Source organism: Capsicum annuum, chromosome 1 (genome assembly GCF_002878395.1).
Source record: "Capsicum annuum cultivar UCD-10X-F1 chromosome 1, UCD10Xv1.1, whole genome shotgun sequence".
NCBI lineage: Eukaryota > Viridiplantae > Streptophyta > Magnoliopsida > Solanales > Solanaceae > Capsicum > Capsicum annuum.
This window is the reverse complement of record NC_061111.1, coordinates 196189651-196211730: the sequence shown is the minus strand read 5'-3', so window position 1 is coordinate 196211730 and position 22080 is coordinate 196189651. Positions and strand designations below refer to the sequence as shown.

Here is a 22080-nt window from a genome sequence, read left to right as displayed (position 1 = left end):
TGCTAAACCAGGAGGTAATGCCATGTATACCTCTTCATCCAAGTCATTATGTAGAAATGCATTATTGATATCTAACTGGGAAATACTCTATTATTTCTTAATAGTAGTGGCTAACAAGGCTTTTGCAGTTTTCATCTTTACAACTGGTGAAAAGATTTCTGTATAATCAATTCCAGCTTGTTGAGTGTACCCTTTAACTACCAGTCTTGCTTTAAAACTCTCAACACTTCCACCAGCTTTGTGTTTAACCTTATAGACCCACTTACACCCTATTATTTGCTTTCCTGGAGGTAGTGGTACTAGATCCCAAGTGTGCTTCAAGTGCAGTGCCTCAAATTCTTGATTCATGGCAGTTTTCCATGCAAGGTTCATAGATGCCTCTCCATATGGGTTAGGTTTACTATCAGTGCAAATGTTATTCACAACACTTAAGCTTTTAGGATTCAAGGCATCAGGAGAAATATGATTACAATGGAAAAAAATAGTAAAAGATGTGGATCTATTTGAAGTAGGTTTGAGATTTGGTAATTTATGTATGTAATCATGTAAGTAACCAGGAGGTTTACCATCTCTTTGAGATTTTCTTGATGCTGTGGTTGGTTGTCTAGTGTTGCTTTGTAGAGAAGGTGGATTAGGAGCATCACATAGACTATTAGTCAAAGAAATGTGGGGAATGGAAACAATAGAATCTGAATGAAGTTCTGTAGTATGAGGTATTCTACCTTCCCCATAACATCTACCTTTGTTATCAGATGTATTTTGTTGCATAAAATCAGGCATGTAGACAATAAATGGAATAGAGGTTAGAATAGAAGGAAATGAAGTAAGATTAGGATTTATGGACTGTTTCTTTAAAAACAACATCTATGGAATTGTGAATCTGCCTAGTGTCTAGGCTAAGAAATTTATAATCTTTGATACCACGAGGATACCCAATGAAAACATGAGGGGTAGTTCTAGGTTCTAGTTTATCTCTGTGTGGTTTAGGGACTGTAGGATAACACAAACAACCAAAACTCTTCATATGTGAATATGTTGGTTTTGTTTTATAAAGGATTTCATATAGACATTTGTTCTTTAACTGGCTAGAGGGTAATCTATTGATGATATAAGTGACATATAAAACACATTCTCCCCAATATTTTATGGAAAGTTTGGATTGGAAAAAGAGGGCTCTAGCAGTTTCTAGTAGATGTTTGTGTTTTCTTTCCATTACATCATTTTATTGTGGGTGTATGGGCAAGTTATTTGGTGAATAGTTCCCTTGGATTGAAAAAACAATGTTGCTTCTGTATTGACAAACTCCAGTCAATTATCAGATCTGATGGACTTAATTGTCGTCTTGAATTGGTTCTCAACCATGATAGTAAAACCTTTAATGACTTCCAGAGCATTACCCTTGCAGGTTAAGAGTTGTGTCCAGGTAGCCCTACTGTAATCATCTACCAAGGTGATAAAATATCTGAACTTATTATGGGTCATTGTATGGTAGGGGCCCTATAAATCTACATGCAGTAATTGGAATATTTCAGTAGAACTGGTGGTTCTTTAAGGAAAGAAGAGTCTCTCTTGTCTTGACATGGGATATATAGAATAAAGAAATGGTTGTTTAGGGGAAAAATTATCTGGTAAGTTATGGATTTCTTTTATTTTTCCAAAAGGAATATGCCCAAGCCTATTATGCCACAAGACATTAACATCATTCCCATCAGACAAGTATGTATTTAAAAAGGCAGATTAAGTTTCATCATAAACAACATCTTTATTTAAAACAACTTTAGAACCATATTCAGTGGCAGGAAAACATTTATTTTGAACTGATGAAGCAGTATTAAAATGAAGAGAAATACTATGCTGAACAGATGAACTACAAGTTTTGTTAGAATGAAGCCTGCAATCTGGTCTATGTGTGCAGCAAGAGGAGACAAAAGTAATGTGAGTTGTGTGTCCAGATAAGAGTGAGTTGTTGTTCTTCAAGCATATAAGACATAGAAGATAAATGCCATTTTTGGCTCTACCAATCTCTAGAGGCTTGTTCATTGAAGGGGCTTATAGTAAACAAGAATAGTTCAAAAAAGCAACAACGCTATTAGAATGGGAGGATAAAGAGTGAATAGAGATTAGGTTATATTTTAAAGAAGGAACAAAAAATACTCTATGCAAGACAATGTTAGGAGCTAGTGTTATACTACCAATTTGAGTTACTTTTACCTTATCTTTTTGGGAGAATAACTAGCAGGGGTTGCAACAAGGTAATAATGTTGGTAAGTAAGGATTTATTAAATTCCATATGGTTAGATACTCTTGAATCCAGAATCTAAGCGTCAGTTCTATTATGAAAGCATTTGCAAGATAGATTACCAAAATTAATGGAATAAGTGCATACTATTATACCTGCAAAGTTCACTGTTCCATTGGCAGTCCTGAGGTACTGAGATTGTCTTTTCTATGTTCACCTTGAGTCTAAAAATATTGCAGTAGGCTAACAACTTGATCATACCGCTCTTTAGTGAGATTTATGTTAGGATAACAATATTGATGTGGCTGCCACCTTGATCATACTGCTCTTTAATGAGATTCATATTAGGATCACCATATTGATGTGGCTGTTCAACACCATTAGTAAAAACCATATCATAGTTTGTTCCTAGTCCTAGTACACTAGCCATTATTCTCTTTCCCTTGTCAAACCTGTTCTGACTGGTGTATTGTTGGTGGTTCTGAGTGTGAGATGGTAGATTTTGTGGGTAGACATGAAGTTTGTAGCATTTGTCCTTGGCATGTCCAACTCAATTGTAGTATTCACAAGTAGGTCGATTCCTAGTATTTCCATTGTGACTGTAGTTATTGTGATTGCCACTCCCATTGTATTCTCCACGATTATTATGATTACTGCCTACACTATAGCTACTGCTATCTATGTTTCCCTTAGTTCCAATTGAATAATTTGTTTGAAAATTTCCTTTCCCATTATAACTCGAGAAAGATGAAGTACTAAGGACTATAAATTTAGCAAATGGTTGGATGTTAGGCTTAATTTCTCTCTGTTTCTCCTCTTGAATCAGAAGAGAGAATACCTGTGCAATATATGGTAAGGGATTCATCATAAGTATGTTGCCTCAAATTGCAGTATATATTTCATTCATTCCCATAAGAAACTGTATCAATCTTCTGTCTTGCTCAACCTTATGTGAGTTTTCCTTAGCACCACAAGTGCAGTTGCAATGACACTGAGTATGTATGTGTAGTGTGCTTAATTCTTCCCATAATTTTTTCATTTTTGTGTAATAGGTGGTGACATTGTTCCTTGTGACAGGTTATTTGTTTCCCTTTGTATCTGATAGAGTTTTGCACCATTAGTTTGATCATAATGATCTTCAAGTTCTGTCCACAATTCTGCTGAATTGCTTACGTATTCCACACTATTTGCAATTTCCTTCGACAAAGAGTTCAAAATCCATGATGTTACCATATCGTCTCACCTTTTCTATTGACGATATGCAGGTGACCCCAGACCTAGTTTCTTCACCCCACCATTGATAAAACCCAACTATTCTTGATGGAAAGTGACCTCATAACACCTCTTCTCCAAGATTTGTATCCTGCTCCATTGAAAGCTACTGGTATTAGCATGGCTCCCGGATTATTTGATGGATGCATATAGAGTAGAGAAGCAGAGAAATTATCAAAGTTTAATTGATCAGCTCGTTCAACATTGGGCGTAGACGGACTATCGATTTTGATTGCCATAAAAAAAGTTTGAAATCAGAATAAAAGTTGAAATTTCAAGGTGGAGACAATAGAGCAATTGAGTTAAGGATTGAAAACATAGGGTTAAAAACTGAAATTTGAAGACGAATTAGGGGTAAAAGAGTAAAATTAGCTAACAACTTCTGGAAGTGGGGAAGAAATAACGAACAATTTCTGGAAAAAATATGAAGATGATGAACGATTTCTGGAATTGGGAAGAACACCGAACAATTTTTGAAATTATTGATGTGAATCAGTCGACCATGATTCGAACTAACCTGGCTCTGATACCATATTAAGATTACAGTTTATGATTCTCGAGTCTCAATAATGGAGTTATGGAAGACATTGCTGGAGAGCTCACAGAGGACCAAACAAGAAGAACATTCTAGAGAATGAGATAGAGAGACTGAAAACAATTGTCTTTACTCCTGTGTGAATGATTAGTACATATATATAGGGATGGACGTTCGGTATTCGGTTCAATATTTTTGAAGTTCTAATTTGGTAATTTGGTAATCGGTATTTGAGAGTAGATACCATATACCATACTTTAAAACATCGGCTCGGTAATTGGTAAATTAAGATTCGGTTCGGTACAGTATTTGGTAATACCATATTAAAGTTGGAGGTTTGCAAATTACATTTAAACATCAAAAAGTATATTTAAGAAAAATCCTATTTAATATTCTTTTTTGTGCTTTTTCTGAATATATTACCAAGGTCCATGAGATTCTTTGAATGACTAATAATATTGTCTATTGGGTTAGTTAGACATATTGTATTATATACATACACACACACATCTATATATTAAATAATTCGGTATACGGTAAATACTGAATACCAAACCGTATTAATATCTTGTACCAAACTCAATTTCGAGTATCGAAATATTAAAATTTTACTCCCAAATTCCATACCAAATAACAAATTACCGAATATCAATTATCAATTTTTTCGATTCGATTCGGTAATTCAATTTTTGGTATTTTATGCCCAACCCTACATATAGATGAATAAAATGGATGAAACAAACAAAAATATCTACTTTAACAAACTGACTGTGACTGCTTAACTGTACATTAGCTGACACATAAGTAACTAACTAACTGACTCCACTACTAACAGTGGACCAACAATACAATAATTAGTCTTACTAATCTCAACACATACTATTTCAATTTCTAAGTACTAATTTTTTGAACAAACATAAAAGTTCCACAATTTGCAAATGAGTTAATACATAAAAATGACCCTAAATTTGACATCAAATTATAACTTTGACCTTAAACTTTGATAGTGCACAAATAGGACCTTTAACTATTTAAAACCTGAACAAATATGACCTCCAATTTTGCAACTCCATGCGTGAGTCTCACTCGCACCTACGTGAAAAGGTAATCTAATCACACGGTGTCATGTCGTTAAAAGGGCTGACTTGGAGAGAGGTCATATTTGTGCAGTTTTGAATAGTTAAAGGTCATATTTGTGCACTGTCAAAGTTTTGCTTTTTGTGTTAAAACGATGTCGTTTTTTTTTTTTTTATTATTATTATTATTGTTATTATAATAATAATAATAATTTTTTTATTTGTTTCTATAGTAGCAACATCTAACTTTTTTTTTAATTTTAAAAAATTATTATTATTTTATTTATTTCTATAGCAGCAACACCTAACTTTTTTTTAATTTTAAAAAAACAACCACTAGCAGGGATCGAACTCGCACAGTAGGCTGAAGGAAGCACTCAAGAAGAGTAAATAACACCACTGGGCTATCTAAGCGTCTTGTTTCATGTGGTTCAACATTAATATACGTACATAAATATACATTTTCTATCTTATATATATACAATATTTTTTATCGAGGGGGTTCGGGTGAACCCCATGACAACCACGTAGGTTCGCCCCTCGTTAATTTAATAACGTTTTAATAACGTTAATTTAATAACATTTTAATTACGTTAATTTGATAACGTTAATTTAATATACTACTACTACTATCCTTAATAACGTTAATTTAATAACGTTCTATAGTATAGTTTCATCTTTAATTTAATATTTAAATAAATAATATTTAGATATATTATATAACTTAAATTCGTCCTCTGCTTTATAATATATATACATACCCGCTCGATTTTTTCATATGAGACTGACCCGCCAAATTAATAAATCTTCAATATTACTCTTTTTCCGCAATGACAAAAGAAATTAGATGTCATTTTCATCTTGAGCCGAAAATAATGAAAAAATAATAGTGAAGAGTCATTTAAAGGTCATAGTTGTGCAGTTTTGAATAGTTAAAGGTCATATTTGTGCACTGTCAAAGTTTAAAGTCATATTTATGTATTATGCCATTAGATTTTAAGGTGGACGCGCCCATTTTTGTGTGTTGAACACGCGCTTTGCCACGTAGGATTGGAGGTCATGTTTGTGCAGTTTTGAGTTTAGGGTCATTTTTATGTATTACTCCCTCCGTTTCATAATAAATGAATTGTTGAATTTTGACACACAGATTAAGAAAAAACGTTAAAGACATAAATTTAATACAACTTTTCATTTTTACCCCAAAAAAAGAAAAAGTTGACCTTGTAATACCTTTTCAAAAATTAATTGGTTGTCAAATCATAAGGGTAAATTTGAAAAAAAATTCAATGATTCACTTATTTTGAAACACCAATAAATACTTCAACAGTTCTCTTATTTCGAAACGGAGGGAGTAACTCTTTGCAAATATCACCAAAACTTTCCCATATCTCATGTTTTTCTACGGAGGTCTATAATTTTGTAAAACAATTAAACAATTTTGGACCGGACAAAATTTTGAAGAAGAAATGTACCTTGTTTGAAATTAAAAGTGATCAAATGACTATTTTCAAGCCTAATATACCAAAATTTCTGCGTGAGTTCGTACGATGACTATTTCCAATAATTAATGAATAAGGTTTATTTTTGGGTAAGAAATTTTTCTCACTTAGACATTTTGTTTAATTTATCCTGTAATCCGAATATATGTATTAATTACATTTTGGGACCCAGTTGATGCGACCACTTATGGTCGTATGCTTCCATACTTATCTCATGCTTTAGCGTCATCCACGTGATTTACACGTGCCCTCCTCCTTTCTCTTTTTCTCTCTCCACATAACCCCAATTCAGTCTAATTCACTTCACATTACACTAATCCATTTCCCACTGCATTTTACCGGGTTTTTTTTTTCACGTCACCTACCATCATGAACCAGTCTCAGCTACTGAACCGGAGTTACCACCCCTGGCCACCACCTTTGCCACCACGACCCGGGTCCGCAACGATACTACCCGAAAATCAACAAACTTACCAAAGGCCTTGCTTAAACCGGAGTGATTGGAAACCTCACCGGTCGAACAAACAGCGCCGGTTTTTTCATCAGAAGAAGAAACAGAGAGAAAATTACCGTTTTACTCCTTTAACTCCTCACAACACTACGTCGTTTCTAATCCGGGCGAAAAAGTCCGGCGGGATTGCTTCATTGGTATCACCTTGTCCGATGACTCCGGCGGTTCTACCGACGCCGAAGTTTTCTCCAGCGAGGGAGATTTTAGCTGATGTAGCGAAGGAAGAGTGGGGTGTAGACGGGTACGGGTCGATGAACGGGTTGATCCGGGTCCGATTACCCGAGAATGAACCGGGAGAAGAAGAGGATGAAGGTGAAGGGGTTATTGTATCATGGAACAGTGATGTTGAGGAAGTTGAGAAGAGATTAAGCCATGATTTGAGCCGCTTTGAGATGATATATGACCCGAGAAATGGCGGGTCGGGTCGAGATGGGTATGATTTTGGTTACAGAGTTGATGATGTGGAGGAACATATAGAGAGATTGGAGGAGGAAAACATGGAGCTGAAGGAGAAAATGTATGTAATGGAGAGGGAGTTAGAGGAATTGCGTAAAAGGGTTCGGTATTTGGAAGGTGGAGATGAAAATGGGTCGGATAATGAAGCTGTTTCTGACAAAAGCATAGGAGATTGAGGTGGCCATGAAGAAGGGTAGCCTTGGAGGAGTAGTTGGTAAAGTTGCGGCCATCTGACCAGGAGTTTACGGATTAAACATTGAAACAGCCTCTTTGAGAAGCTAACGCTGTGTGTAGTGAACCCTTGTGGTTTGGCCCTCTTCGCGGAAGCTGTTTGGTTTTCTTCTGCCTCTGTATTTAGTTTTGTTATATGCTTTTAGGTGGTGAAGTCTTTAGTGTAGATCTTAGTTATTAATCTTCTTTTTTTTGTTGTTGTCAACTTTTGAGGTGTAGAAAGTAGTTGTAGTAGTAATCTTTACTTTGATCTGACTGATAAAACTTGTGGAGTAGGATCAACTTTAATTGCTCAATTAAGCTGAATATTTTGGTTAATAACATGCTTAGTTTGATTGCAAGTACCAGTCTTGAACAAGGCCATGTAATATATGCTTCGTTTCAATAACAACAACATACACAATGTAGTGTAGTACCACGGAATGAGGTCCGGAGAGTGTATATTGCATACCATTGTAGCTTAGTAGCACGGAATGAGGTCCGGAGAGTATATATTGCATACCATTCTTATCTCGGAGAGTTTGTTTTCAATAGATTCTCTATTTTCAATAGCGGGAGCAAAACAATTCAAATAATCCAGAAGGAAAAGTATTTTTGGCAGTGATAATTTGATCAGGATACTTGCCAAATTTGTGTGTTCTAAACTAATCCATGTTCAACGGCAAATGCATCCCCTCGAAGAATAAATTACCAAGGAAAAGATGAACCTCCATTAAACTATTTTTCCTTACAAGTTTCGATTTTTGAAGGGAGAAAGAATTATTCGATGGAGTGTCAAGTTATACTAGAATGTGTGTGTCTGAATCTTTAAATTTCTTTACCTATACACGTTTATGCAATAATCTTGTATAAGAAACCACAATCAATTAGCGTAAATCTTCAAGTTAATTCTCTTAACAGCTCGCAGCAATACTAAAAATACCATGAACACTAACAAACATAAAATCTGTCAAACATAGGAATTAGATAATACTTCAAAACAACATGTAATACCAAGAGTCGAACAATGTGAAATATTTGAATACAAGTGAATGTGCGTGCATGATTAAAATTATATTACTGAATGTTCATCTTCACCACTGTGATAATATTGTTGGATGTTGATAGAAGGTCAATAATAGTAATAACCCCGCGAGGGCCCAACATAGCTTGCAGCATTGTCCAGAGCTTGAAGCACGATCATGTTCTTCATATGTTGTTCTTTCAATCTGCGCTGAGCATCATAATGTGTTAAATGTGACGACTCCTCTTCTTCTCCTCCTTCTGGTAATTTGTCTGCTGCATTTTTGTCCAGCGCTGATTCAGATACTGGCTTCCTTTTGGGATTTTCTCCTGGATTCTTGGCTGATTTTTTCTTTGTTTTCCTAGTTGGACTTTTTGATTTCTTGATTGGTACTTCCTTTGGTTTCATGATCTCTGCATTTTCTTCATGATTTTCTTCTGGTTTGTCTACTGAATCTTCTGCTGGATTCTTGGCTGATCTTTTCTCTGTTTTCCTGACTGGACTTTTTGTTGGTGTACTGATGACTGGTTCACTGATTGGTTCTTCCAGCTTCGGTTTCACAATCATTGCATTTCCTTCTCCTTCTATTTCTTGTGGTAATTTGTGTGCTGGTTTTCGGCCTGGAGATTCAACTACCGGCTTCATTTTGGGATTCTTGGCCGCTTTTTTCTCTGTTTTCTTACCAGGGCTTTTTGTTGGTCTACTAATGACCGGTTGTTCCTTTGGTTTCGTACTCGTCACTGCATTTTCTTTCGGTTTGTTGACATTTTTGGGAATGCCACATTCAACATGTGTGCCAAAATCACATTCGGCACAGTAATACAACCAATAATTCTCATCTGTCTTGCCATGACAGAGATCACAAACAAAAATGGTGCTTTCGTCCTCATCAGCAACAGAGGAATCAAATGTAAGTTTGAGCTCATGATGATGATGTTGGGCAAGCAAGACAGATTGGGGCAAAAGGGCACATTGCACGTGCAGATCAAACTCGCAATGAGCACAACTTAGGCTACATAACCTTCCTTCAGATCCACAGGCATTACAGGTAAAAGATCGGCTCGAATAAGTGGGAGTTGGAAGAAGGGTTAAAGGGTGAGAAGGATGAGAAGGGTGCACTAGAGAACGAGGCGCGTTGAGGCAATTATCATGGAGGTAGAAGTTGCAAGAGATGCAACCATGAAAGGGCTCAAAAATGGGCTTCTCACAGGCCTGACATTGAAGTCCCTCATTTTCATCAAGAACAAGCGATTTCAAAATATGGTGGTGGCTGAAATGTTGATTATCTTGGTATTTCATGTCTCTCAATTTGCTTAGTCTCTGTGTTTTCAATGTGTGATTTCTTTTTGTGTGAGATGAACATGGTTTATAGCGATTTCTTGAAAATGATTTATGTGAATTTAATACATCCACCATCAAGGTTTACTTGGTATTTCTTATTCTTAAAGTCAACTTCTGACTTTAAAAGATTCTCAAGAAATGACATTACATAAAAATAGAAAGGAATGATGTAAACCATGATAAGCTATCTTAGTGCTTTTTAACCAAACACTAAGAAAGAGGGAAAAAATTATCTTTTTTACAAAAAACAACTAGCGAGAATTGAAAAGTGATGCTGTTGCTTTGACTACAAAACCATATCTGTCTACTTCGGTAGAGCAAAAATTGGATAATCAACCCGAGGTTGCTCCCTCCTCCCCTCACTCTTCTTTCCTTAATATGAATCTTGAGTTGTCAAAACCTCCATCACTTGGCCTAGCACTGAAAAGCCAAAACTCTCTCGGTCATAAGTTTTCAAGTTCCTACAAAGCTACAAGATTTTTCTTTCTTGGAGTGTGTTTGGTACGAAGGAGAACACTTTTTTTTTTTTTTCCAGAAAATGTGATTTTCTTACTTACTTTTAGTATTTAATAAATAAACAAAATATTATTTCCAAAACTTTTGTATATAATTGTGGAAAAAATACTAAACTGTGGAGGTAGGGTGGGAGAGGGATGAGGATTGGGGGTGGGGTTGCAAAGTAACATTTCTTCTTGATTCAATTTTCATTCAACAAAAAAAGTAATTTTCGAAAATAATAACAATTAGTTGAGTGACCAATGAAAAATCAACTCTTGAGTTAAAGTATTAGTCCCTTCATGTGAATAGAATTAATATTCAAAGGATAAAATTTTCAAGCTTCTTCCACTTTTCTTTTTAGAATTTAAATCTTACAGTGAGAGGACTGATATGGTTATCATTCTGCCAAAGGCATTAAACTTTCGACTGATGAAAACAGAACAAACAACGCCAAAATCAGAAAGTACTTTGTAGTCACAAACATTGCAAGTGAGAGTTTCACTTTCAGCTAGATGTCTGAAGTGTTGTTTACCTTGACATGTCAAATTTGTACTTTTATTGTCTTCCCATTGATGTTCGTTGTAAATTTAGTTGAGTTCAGTAATCAATAAAAGTATACATAAGAGAGCTGGCAAGTTAATTTGTTCAGTGATTACACTGATTAACTTGTAATCTTTTTTGCAGATACCAATTTAGCTATGATAATAAGTTAATAACTTGGCCACGCTGTTTCCTTCGACGACTCTGCATCACGGTTTCTTCAATTAAGTCGTTCCAGGCAACAATTTGGCCAGTTGATATTCAGAAGTATATTTAAATGTCTGTAAGAATATTGACCGACTTAATTAGCGCTGTTAACTGATGGCTACTAAAATATATACAGAGCATCTTCATAAATTTGACTTAGACTAAACATTGGCACATTGCCTTCTTGTTTGTTTTCTAAAGTCCACTGTTAACTTTTTCCTCTAGGGAGTTGCCATTTGATTTCATTATCCTGGATCAGCTGGCAAATAATAATTAATTTAGCCTTTGTGCTAGCTTGTATTCATCTTCTAAACTTCAGAGTTGCAACGTCTCAACATTAACTAATGAGACGAACAAGTCATGTCTGCCTCTGAATGATAATTAACAAAATATGCATGTTTTCCCGGTTGATTGTTTGCCTTGCTAGTGTTATGGATACTCTCAAGTTGGATCTCACTTCACCTATAAGATTACACACATGTTTTACTTTCGATCGAATCAATTACCAACTGTCACTACTATAAGATACAGACCTTGATCAACTCATATAAAGATTTGCCTCTTTACACCTTTTGCTAGAGACTAAAACAGATCCTGATTTCTTTTAGCTCCAGGGAGAGTTTGAAATACTATCTTTTTAACAACATCACTAATTTTTCATCTAACTTTTAGTGTATGAAATCTGAAAAGTAGCTAGTCTTCCTTTCTTTAACTAAAATTGATCGAACTAATAAACTATTTCTATCTACTATAAGTTTGTGATTAATGTTAGGTTTATGTGGAAGAGCACATAGTAGATTCTGGATGCTTCATTTATGTTCAGGGAGTTTTTTCTTGAAGTAAGTTAATTCTTATATAGCTAATACACATATTTTAATTTCATATGATATCCGGCATAAAATAACACATATATTGCATAAATCTTATGCCAAAGTTTATATAGTGTTTGTTCTTCCAATCCTTCCTGCTAAACCAACCCTCAATTCTTTTACTTCATATTACACTTACTTTGTAGTCTAAAATAAAATCATTTATTGATACAGGCAGATCCATAGTACTAGCTTCGTGTTCGGCTAATGCAGTAGCTTTAATTTGGTTGAAATCCTATATGCATGTCAATCGATCTACTAAATATGTACAATATTAGATTTCAATCAGAAATTGATTTTGGGTATAACTCAACTCAAAAACTAACTCAACAGACAAGTAAAATCTCCATTTTCATAACGGATGTCGGACAAACTCAATAAATTTTGAACCCAATTACTCAAATGGTTAGTGGATTCCTAGATCCGCCTATGTTTGGTTGACATAATATTTTGTTTGAATTATCAGAAACAATGTAACATGATATTAATTAGAGTGAACATAATAAAAACATTGTTAACTTATTGGACCATAGTCTGTAATGGTAATTACTAAAATACATTGATTTTGAAGAGAATGATGTGAAGTAGAAATAACACACTAAAGCATTTATTTTGCAATAAAAACTGAACATCACAATATAAGGCATAAGGTACCAAAAGTAAAATTCAGATTTTCTTTTAATCAGGATTCAGTTAATAGTAACTGTATCTTCGTGATGGCCCAATCAAGTCCAGACAAGCCTCTCTTCCTCGTGCCGCAATCTGCGCACTAATTTGAGCTGCAAGTATCTGTTCATGAGCTTCATTTGCTGCATTTATCATCTCCAGTGTTGCATTTGGATTCCTATTTGGGACTGGATTTGGATTTGGAACTGGACGTTGTTGCTTGGGGAAAACACCAACTTCAGGATTAGTTACCGCACACTGCAAGTGTGACCCGAAATCACAATCAGCACAATAGTACAACCAATCGTCCTTGTTCATTTTCACATTGCAGACATCACAAACATAGTCGATACTCTTATCTTCGTAAGGAGAACCGAATTGGAGCCCCAATTGATGCGGATGTTCATCAACAAGTATCGAGCTAGGACAGGACGCACAATGTAAGTGAATATCAAATTCACAACAAGCACAGCTGAAGCAAAATCCACTGCCAGCAGAGCCACATGCCTTGCAAGTATAAGAGCGACTCGAGTAAGTTGGAATCGGGAGAAGGGTCAAGGGGTGGGAAGGATGAGATGAGTGATTGAGAAAACGCGGAGCGTTGAAGCAGTTTTCGTGGAGGAAATACTGGCAGCTATTGCAGCCATAGAAAGGCTTGTTACCAATGTTTGGTTGCTCACAAGCATTGCAAGTGAGAGTTTCACTTTCAGGTGGATTGACAATTAATTTCAAGATATGTAGATGGCTGAAGTGTTGTTTGCCTTCAGATGCCGCATTTGATGAACTTCTATTCTGCCTTCCCATTGATTATTTTCTTTTGCAATTTTGTTGTTGAATAAGTAATCAATGAGGGGTGTGCATGACTATAGTTCAGTGATACATATAGATATCAATTTAACGATGATAATTAACTTGGCCACTTTATTTTTATTCGACGACTTTGCTTCAATTTATTTTTTCATTTACTAAGTCGTCTCTGACAACAATTTGGCCAATTGGTATGCAAAAGTATATTCTAACATCTGTAGCATATTGACTGACTAGCTGTTGTCCATTGGATACTAAAATAGCTACCAGCATCTTCCTATTTTTGACTTTCACAAAACCCGTTGGCTTCTTGTTTGTTTTTGAAATTAATGCTTGAATAAGCGTGATTTGTGAAGGATGTATTCACAAGTCAACTATATGTGAGTTTCATGGAAGTTTTGGTAAACCTTTTGCTCTTGGTATTAGTTGGCATTTCATCAATCATTTTGATGCGTAGTGCTGGTCGACTAAGGGGCAGTTTGGCAGAGTGTATTGAAAAGTTAATGCATGTATTAATTTAATGAGTACATTTAATACCTTGTTTGAAATATTTTTTACCTTATATATAACTGATGCTTGCATTAGTTATATACTTTATTTTGTATTGAGGAGTGTATTATTAATACCTCAAAATCCATGGTATTAGCAATGAAATGGATCCAATGCTTGCATTAACATGATTAAAGACACTATTATCCATCAAAAAAAAATTTCGCATCCTTTCCAACATTTATTCTGTAATTTTTTTTTAGAAATTATGTAATTCATGTTATTTTTAATACATCAAACCAAACACTGCATAAAAAAAATACAAGCATAACTAATGCAAGCATAGCTAGTACAAGCATTACTAATACACCATATTTGCATTATTCTTATACACTCTACCAAACGATCCTAGTTCAGCTTGTTAGTTCTAATTTGTATTAGACATTGGAGTTTGATTATTGGAGCGACTTAATTCTAATTAACTTGCCAGACCAACAAAAATCAAAGTTACGACAAATGAAAAGAAATCAATTAATGCTTTTGTCTCTGTTGAAATTTTAATATGAGACCTCATATAGTTTTCAAACCACTCCATTGACCAAGGCCATGGATAATATATTTTATTTTCTTAAATACTAAGCTAGAATTCTTAAATTAAATATTTTAAAAAATCTCTAAGGCACCTTTTCGTCTGCTATAGAGCCTTGAATTCTTTATATACTTTTTAGGCTAGGGATGAATGACATAATGAGCATCATCCGTCGTGTTAGCTCTGATTTTCTCCCTTTTAGGCATCGAATTAACGTAAAAGGTGTCATTCGATTTGAGGTATAAGATATAATAGTCTCGAGATAAAATGTAGGATTATTTAATCCTGTGTTTGATTGTAGGTATAACTTAGTCCCGAAATTATTTATCCCACCATTTATATCATAGTGATGGGATAAGTTATCTCATATATATGGTGAGATAACTAATCCCAAAATTAATTTTTCCGGGATAACTCTTTCCAACCAAACGGCACCTAAATATTGTGTTATAGGGCTAGTGAATTTATTAGTCTGGTTCTCAATTGTTGCGCAAAAATTACTGATGGAACACTGTTGAGATGAGTATTGGGTGAACTTATTTTCGAAATGATGCATACGTAGTTCATGAATTAATCTTATTATTCTATATATCCCGAAGTTGAAATGTTCTATTTTATTTTTGTTCCTTTCACTTTATGATTTAAAGTTTCATTTTGACCCATATTTTATTTGAATTATCAGTAAAAAGTTAATATGCTCCTTCCCTATCGTCTTCAATCACATGGTTGCTCACCTTGGGCGAGTTCAACTCAGGATATTATCGAATCATCTCAAGCAACTTAATTAAGCATTGGAGAAACATATGTCCATCAACGACAATAGACATAATGAGCATAAAAGGGATAGGTGTACAACGTAACAGCAAATTAAGCATTTATTTTGCAGAAAAGATGAAAATATCAAAGTGGATGCATCATGCATTATTAGATAAATAGAGTCAGTAGTAAATGTATCTTCGTCTTGGCCTGCCTGAGTCCAGCATTTCTTCTCCTAATTGTGCTGCCATCCGACTAGCAAGTTGATATTCAAAAAAATGATCACTAGTCTCATTAACTGCATTTATCATCTCCAGTGCTGAATTTGCATTTGGATTTGGATTTGAATTTGAATTTGAATTAATTAGTCGGCTTCTCGGGTAAACAACAAGTTCAGGGCTAGCACACTGCAAGTGTGCCCCGAAATCACAATCAGCACAATAGTACAACCAATTGTCCTTGTTCATTACTGCATCACAGACATCACAAACATATTCGACATCCTTATCTTCGTAAGGAGAACCGAATATCAGCTCCAATTGATGTGGGTGCTTCTCAACGAGTAATGAACTCGGACAAGAAGCACATTGCAAGTGGATATCAAACTGGCAACGGGCACAACTAAAGCTGAATCCGTTGCCAGTGGAGCCACAAGCATCGCAAAGATAGGTATGAGTCGGATAAGTTGGAATTGGGTGAAGGGTTAATGGGTGGGAAGGATGAGATGAGTGATCGAGAAAACGAGGAGCGTTGAGGCAGTTTTCGTGGAGGAAATATTGGCAACTGTTGCAGCCGTAGAAAGGCTTGTTACTAATGTTCTGTTGCTCACAAGCATTGCAATTGAGAGTATTTTCAGATGGACTATTGATCAGTTTCAAGATGTGGGCGTGGCTGAAGTGTACTTGATTATCTTGATACGATGTCGTCCCTTGGGACGACGCTGTATTAGTTCTGTTCTTTCTTCCCATCGATTATTTCTTGTAATTTTGTTAGAGCGAGCAAATTCAGTGATTTGCATTAATATTTGTAAATGTATTTATAGCAATTTAAAGATGATAGTAATAACTAGGGAATGTTAAATGTATCGATGTTTCCTTTTACGACTTGCTTTCATATTTTTCGTCTTGATTTCCTTAGTTGTCTCCGATCAAAATTTGGCCAATATCCATGCAAAAGTTTATTCTAACAAGTTGTATTTGACTTTTGACTTGGGCTTAAATTTTCACCATGTTTGATTTTTTTATTTTGAATTTAAAGCTTGAAAGCTTGATCTGCATTCTAGATAGTATATATAATTCTCTGATGGTGTAAAAATAATTTATACTCATGATAAATATTATTTAAACTTTAAATATATAAGCTTGATAGAGTCGGGATAATTGAGATCCGCGCGTGTGGTTGAAATGATGTGATACAACTAGCACTCCCATCCCTTGGTCTCCGATGTATACATTAGGGTCATACTTTTTTCTATCCACTTGATATAAAACTTCATTCTTCTAATAAACGTTCGCCATCACTACTTCAACGAAAAATTTAGTTATATTTCAACAAAAAAGAGAAAAAATATTTAGCTTTTTAAAACTCCGTCGTCCGTACATAGTACATCCAAAGCGTGCAGCGCAGCCTTTGCGATAAAGCCTCTACAACCTAGTCTTTAAAGGGTGTTTGAATTGATTTGTTTTATGGTGTTTTTAGCTTTTAATTATTTTTTAATTTTTTGAAGTGTTTGACAATGATACAAAATGCTTTTAAACACTTTACTTTGGGCATAAAAAGTTAAAAAAAAAAAAGTTCAAAAGTTGATTGCTACCTGCTTTTAACTTTTAAGTCACTTGAAAAAAAGCTAATCCAAGCACCTTCCTAGGATGCCTGCTTTTAACTTTTAAGTCACTTGAAAAAAAGCTAATCCAAGCACCTTCCTAGGATGCCAACTTTTTGGGGGGTCTCATTTTGTATAAATATAATTACGTAGCTTTTGTAAAAAAAAATAAAAAAAATAAAAAAAAAAATAAATAAATAAAAAAATTTAAAACATTCAATACTATAAAAGTAAAGTAATTTTAAATTTTAATTTGACCAAGAACTAGGCTCAAAATTTGTGAAGAGGTGACAATGTACATACTATTTTTAAATATGAATCCACCTACTCAAGTCGATTATATTAACTAGAAAATCTTACTTAAGATCAATAACTCTTAAAAAAAGATTAAATGAATTAGGTATATTATCAATTGAAAAAGAATTACCCTATTAGTCATAACTTTGCATCTTAAGATGTTAAGAAAAATATTAAAAGCTTCTCTACTTTGCATCTTAAGATGTTAGAAAAATAAATTTCAAGAAAAATATTAAAAGCTTCTCGTGGAAGTGCTACTTTAGGCCACCAAAAATACTAAGCCGCCCTGATTGTGCGAAACTTAAATCACCAATTTCGACAAATCGATAACATGGGAAGTTAACTGTCTTAAGGTTCATGCAAAGTTCCACGGTTGACTTTTAGTTTGCTCTTATCAATTCGTTGGCACTTGATTTTGATCGTTCATTATCATAATCTGCTGACTAATAATTCATTTAGACGCGTTAAAATTTGTATCAACGTTGAAGTTTTGCAAAACAGATAGAAATGACTTCATAAATAGACATTAGAGGAGGGGGGGGGGGGGGCGCATTGGGCGTAGAACAAATTAAATTTGCCTAACTAAACTCTTTTGATTTTAACAGAACAATGATGAGCTCTGTTCCACAGATCGCTTCTCATTAGCTGGTCTAAAATTAAAGAGCAAATTTAAAGCACAAAAGATTTATATTTGGAAAACGATCAACTCAATGATTGTAAAAATTGACCTCCGCCCTTATTCACCTCAACTTCACTAATAACATCGAGCCAAAATTTCCTAGCAAAGCAAAAGACCTAACCCTAAACCCTTACAAGGTTCCTAACAAATTTCCAAAGTACCCTTAGCTTGAAAAACCACAAAACAATTTTGGACAATGTGTTGACCTTGCTTCTTCAAAAGATGTTAACTATTATAGTTCAACATAGGCGGTGGACTCTTTTTACATGTGTATGTCGGTTTTCTTCTATTTGAGTCCAAACAAAAGAGTGATATAAAGTAGAAGTCATCCCAAACTCTTCTCCATAACAAATTAGAATACTCCTTACGCAATTCTAACTCTTTTTTATTTTGCTTTACACCAATTGAAAACTAAATAATAATATAGGATAATTACTTCTATTAAGCACATTGTAATTTAGCAACAAAATATATTATGTCAGATAATACTTTATAGCTAAATTACTTTTTTCTTATCATAAGCTAAATTGTCAAAGGAATAAACATATGAATTCACTATTTCGAATGTACACATTAAAAACTAACGAGGGAAAAAAAAAAAAGAACTGGGAAGTTTAGAGGCTTGGGATCATTGAATTGACGACCATCTCCTTTGCTTATGCCCTCTTTTCTGCACATCGAATTAATCCACTACATCCATTTGACTTGCAAGTTTCCCTTCTTGTTGGATGACAGATTTGGAAATGGCACATTCGAGATGCGTGCCAAAATCACAATGCACACAATAATAGAACCAGTAACTAAGATCTACATTGTCTTGACAGATATCACAAACAAAAATTGTGTTTTCATCATCGAAAGGGGATTCAAAAATGAGCTGAAGTTCATGATGATGGTGCTTGCACAGGCACACAATTTGGGGCAAAAGGGCACATTGCATATGGATGTCGAATTCGCAAGGGGCACAGTTAAAGCTAAAGCCATTGCCAGCAGTGCCACAAGCATCGCAAGTATAGGAACGACTCGAGTAAGTTGGAAGTGGAAGAAGGGTCAAGTGGTGGGAAGTATGATATGATTGATCGAGAAAACGCGGGGCATTGAGGCAGTTTTCATGAAGGAAATATTGACAGCTATTGCAGCCATAGAAATTACTGCTAATGTTTGATTTGTCACAAGCATTGCAAGTGAGTGTTTCCGGTGGATCGACAATTAGTTTCAACATATGGGGATGGCTGAAGTGTTGTTTACCTTGACATCTTCCCATTATTTTTTTTTTCCCTTTTTAAGTTGGTAATCAATGAGATGGGGAATGATCGCTCGCACTCGCTAATTCGTATGGTCGTATTTATAACAACTCTTTTCATACTCCTATCTTATTTGGATTTTAATATAATTATGTTTTATTTCAAAAAGGGTTTTACTTCATGGAAACATTTCCTTGTTGGAAAGGATCTTTTCCATATTTAGAGTTGATGTTTCTTAGGGGACAAGTTTTAGACTTTTATGAATAGAATATATTTATTTCTCATAAATAATAAATTGTCATTTACAATTTAGTTTGCCTACTAACAGTCACCTAACCAAACTTTTATCAATAGTAATTAATATTTTTTTACTATGTTTTTAATATTGAAGGTAGAAACGGAAAGACATATATGATTTTTCTCTTGATTTATCAATTGGATAAGTAAACTAAATTAATTCTTTTTAGTAAGTGAATCAAGCAAAATAAAATAGAATGAGTAGTATCAAACACATGTCCATCAAAACGAACAATAGAAATACAAGAGTAGAAACAGAATTGTACTCCAAAAGGAAATGACATAACAGCTGCAAAGCATGTAATTTGCAGAAAATCAACATGAATTCAACGCGAATAACATAATGCATGATAGCAATTAGTAGTAATAGTATCTTCGTGATGGTCCATCGATCGAATCCAGTATATTCTGTCTTCCTCGTGCATCAATCTGTGCACTAATTTGAGCTGCTACAAGCCGGTCATGATCATCATTAACTGAATTTATCATCTCCACTGCTGAATTTGCATTTATATTATTGCGATGCTGCTGTGATTTCGGGAAAACATCCGCTTCAGGAGATGCACAGTGCAAGTGCATCCCGAAATCACAACCAGCACAATAGTAGAACCAGCAATTAAGATCTACATTGTCGTCACAGATATCACAAACAAAAACAGTGTTTTTATTATCAAAAGGGGATTCAAAAATGAGCTTAAGTTCATGATGATGTTGCTTGGATAGGAGGACAGTTTGGGGGATAAGGGCACAGTGCATGTGGATATCAAAGTCGCAGCGGGCACAGCTAAAGCTAAAGCCATTGCCGTCACAGCCACAACCATTGCAAGTGTAGGAACGACTCGAGTAAGTTGGAACTGGGAGAAGGGTCAAGTGGTGGGAAGGGTGAGATGAATGATCGACAAAACGAGGAGCGTTGAGGCAGTTCTCGTGAAGGAAATATTGGCAACTATTGCAGCCATAGAAATTAGGCTTATTAGTAATGTTTGTTTTCTCACAAGCATTGCAAGTGAGAGTTGCACTTTCAGCTGGATTGATAAGTTTCAAGATGTGGGGGTGGCTAAAGTGTTGTTTACTTTCACATGCAGTATGTTTCTCCCTTCCCATTTTCCCCGTAACTTTCAATTGTAAGTTGTAGTGTTCCGTAAGAAGGGGAATGATAACACTGCTTATTCGTATGGTCGTATTTATAGCTACTCTATCTATATGGAAGTACTGTGAATCTTTTGGCTGGCTGACTAAATTATCCCGAGATTATTATTTTGAGATTGTAATCCTGTAATTAATTTATCTCAACTAGAAGGTGGAATAAAATAATCCAAAGTTTGATGAAATATTCAGGATAAAGTTGAGATTAGATTTATACTATATTTGGTTAACCATACGAAGAGATTTAATCCCAAAGTTAATCTTGAAATATCTCACCTTATTCCACTAAAATATCTCACCTTATTCCTCTCATCAAAGTTGGCAATGACTTTATTTCCGTCAACGACTTTGGTTTTTCTAATTTGTAAATCGTCTGTAGCAACTACTTAGCCAATTGTGATTTCAAACGTTTGTATTTTGTCCATCTCATTTTTCAAATTACTCCCTCCTTTCGTTTTAGTTGGTCCTCTTTTTTAAAATATTTGTTTCAATTTAATTGTCTCTTTGATGAAATCAAGAGTATTTTATTTTATTTTTCAATACTACCATTAATATTAAATAACTAAACAAAGTGTATTTACTCAAATTTATATTTTCAAGGCACAATTAATAGGGCTAATTTGATAAAATAAATTCTTAATTAATATTTTCTTAATGGGTGTGCCAAGTCAATAGAGGTAAACTAATATGAAACCGGGGAAGTACTTTTCTAATTTATGAAATAAAAAAAATATAACATTTTCTTCTATTCCTATCATTAAATGATACTCCCTCCGTCCCATTTTACCCGTCTCAAATTTCCTAATTTGGTGTTCCATTTTACTTATCAAGATATGACAATTTTTTTTCTATTATACCCTTAGTGTAATTGAAAAATATTATAAAGAGGAGTGCCATTAAGAGTACACCATTAAGAATATAAATGGTGTTTTGGTATTGGTCATTCATCAATATTGAAACTAACAACTAGACACAATTAAGAGGGGCAAAATGATAAAGTTATATTATCAA

The 22080-nt window shown here is 34.6% G+C and overlaps 6 protein-coding genes across 6 annotated transcripts; 1 reads left to right on the top strand and 5 right to left on the bottom strand.

The window, feature by feature from the left end:
• The first annotated feature begins 6840 nt into the window (after positions 1-6840).
• On the top strand, positions 6841-8160 carry LOC107859861. Its single transcript, XM_016705003.2, has one exon. It carries the CDS (start codon positions 6991-6993, stop codon positions 7762-7764), a length of 774 nt encoding a protein of 257 aa, XP_016560489.1. The 5' UTR covers positions 6841-6990; the 3' UTR covers positions 7765-8160.
• A 229-nt stretch (positions 8161-8389) lies between these two features.
• Positions 8390-10661, bottom strand: LOC124888597. The gene has a single exon (XM_047399338.1). The coding sequence runs from the start codon at positions 10236-10238 to the stop codon at positions 8931-8933; it is 1308 nt and encodes a 435-aa protein (XP_047255294.1). The 5' UTR covers positions 10239-10661; the 3' UTR covers positions 8390-8930.
• Positions 10662-12777: 2116 nt separating this feature from the next.
• Positions 12778-13922, bottom strand: LOC107842572. The gene has a single exon (XM_016686496.2). It carries the CDS (start codon positions 13745-13747, stop codon positions 12971-12973), a length of 777 nt encoding a protein of 258 aa, XP_016541982.1. The 5' UTR covers positions 13748-13922; the 3' UTR covers positions 12778-12970.
• A 1756-nt stretch (positions 13923-15678) lies between these two features.
• LOC107859871 lies at positions 15679-16584 on the bottom strand. The gene has a single exon (XM_016705016.2). It carries the CDS (start codon positions 16550-16552, stop codon positions 15767-15769), a length of 786 nt encoding a protein of 261 aa, XP_016560502.2. The 5' UTR covers positions 16553-16584; the 3' UTR covers positions 15679-15766.
• Positions 16585-18892: 2308 nt separating this feature from the next.
• On the bottom strand, positions 18893-19786 carry LOC107857139. The gene has a single exon (XM_016702089.2). The coding sequence runs from the start codon at positions 19644-19646 to the stop codon at positions 19065-19067; it is 582 nt and encodes a 193-aa protein (XP_016557575.1). The 5' UTR covers positions 19647-19786; the 3' UTR covers positions 18893-19064.
• Positions 19787-20135: 349 nt separating this feature from the next.
• On the bottom strand, positions 20136-21089 carry LOC107857138. Its single transcript, XM_016702088.2, has one exon. The coding sequence runs from the start codon at positions 21025-21027 to the stop codon at positions 20281-20283; it is 747 nt and encodes a 248-aa protein (XP_016557574.1). The 5' UTR covers positions 21028-21089; the 3' UTR covers positions 20136-20280.
• Positions 21090-22080: the final 991 nt, after the last annotated feature.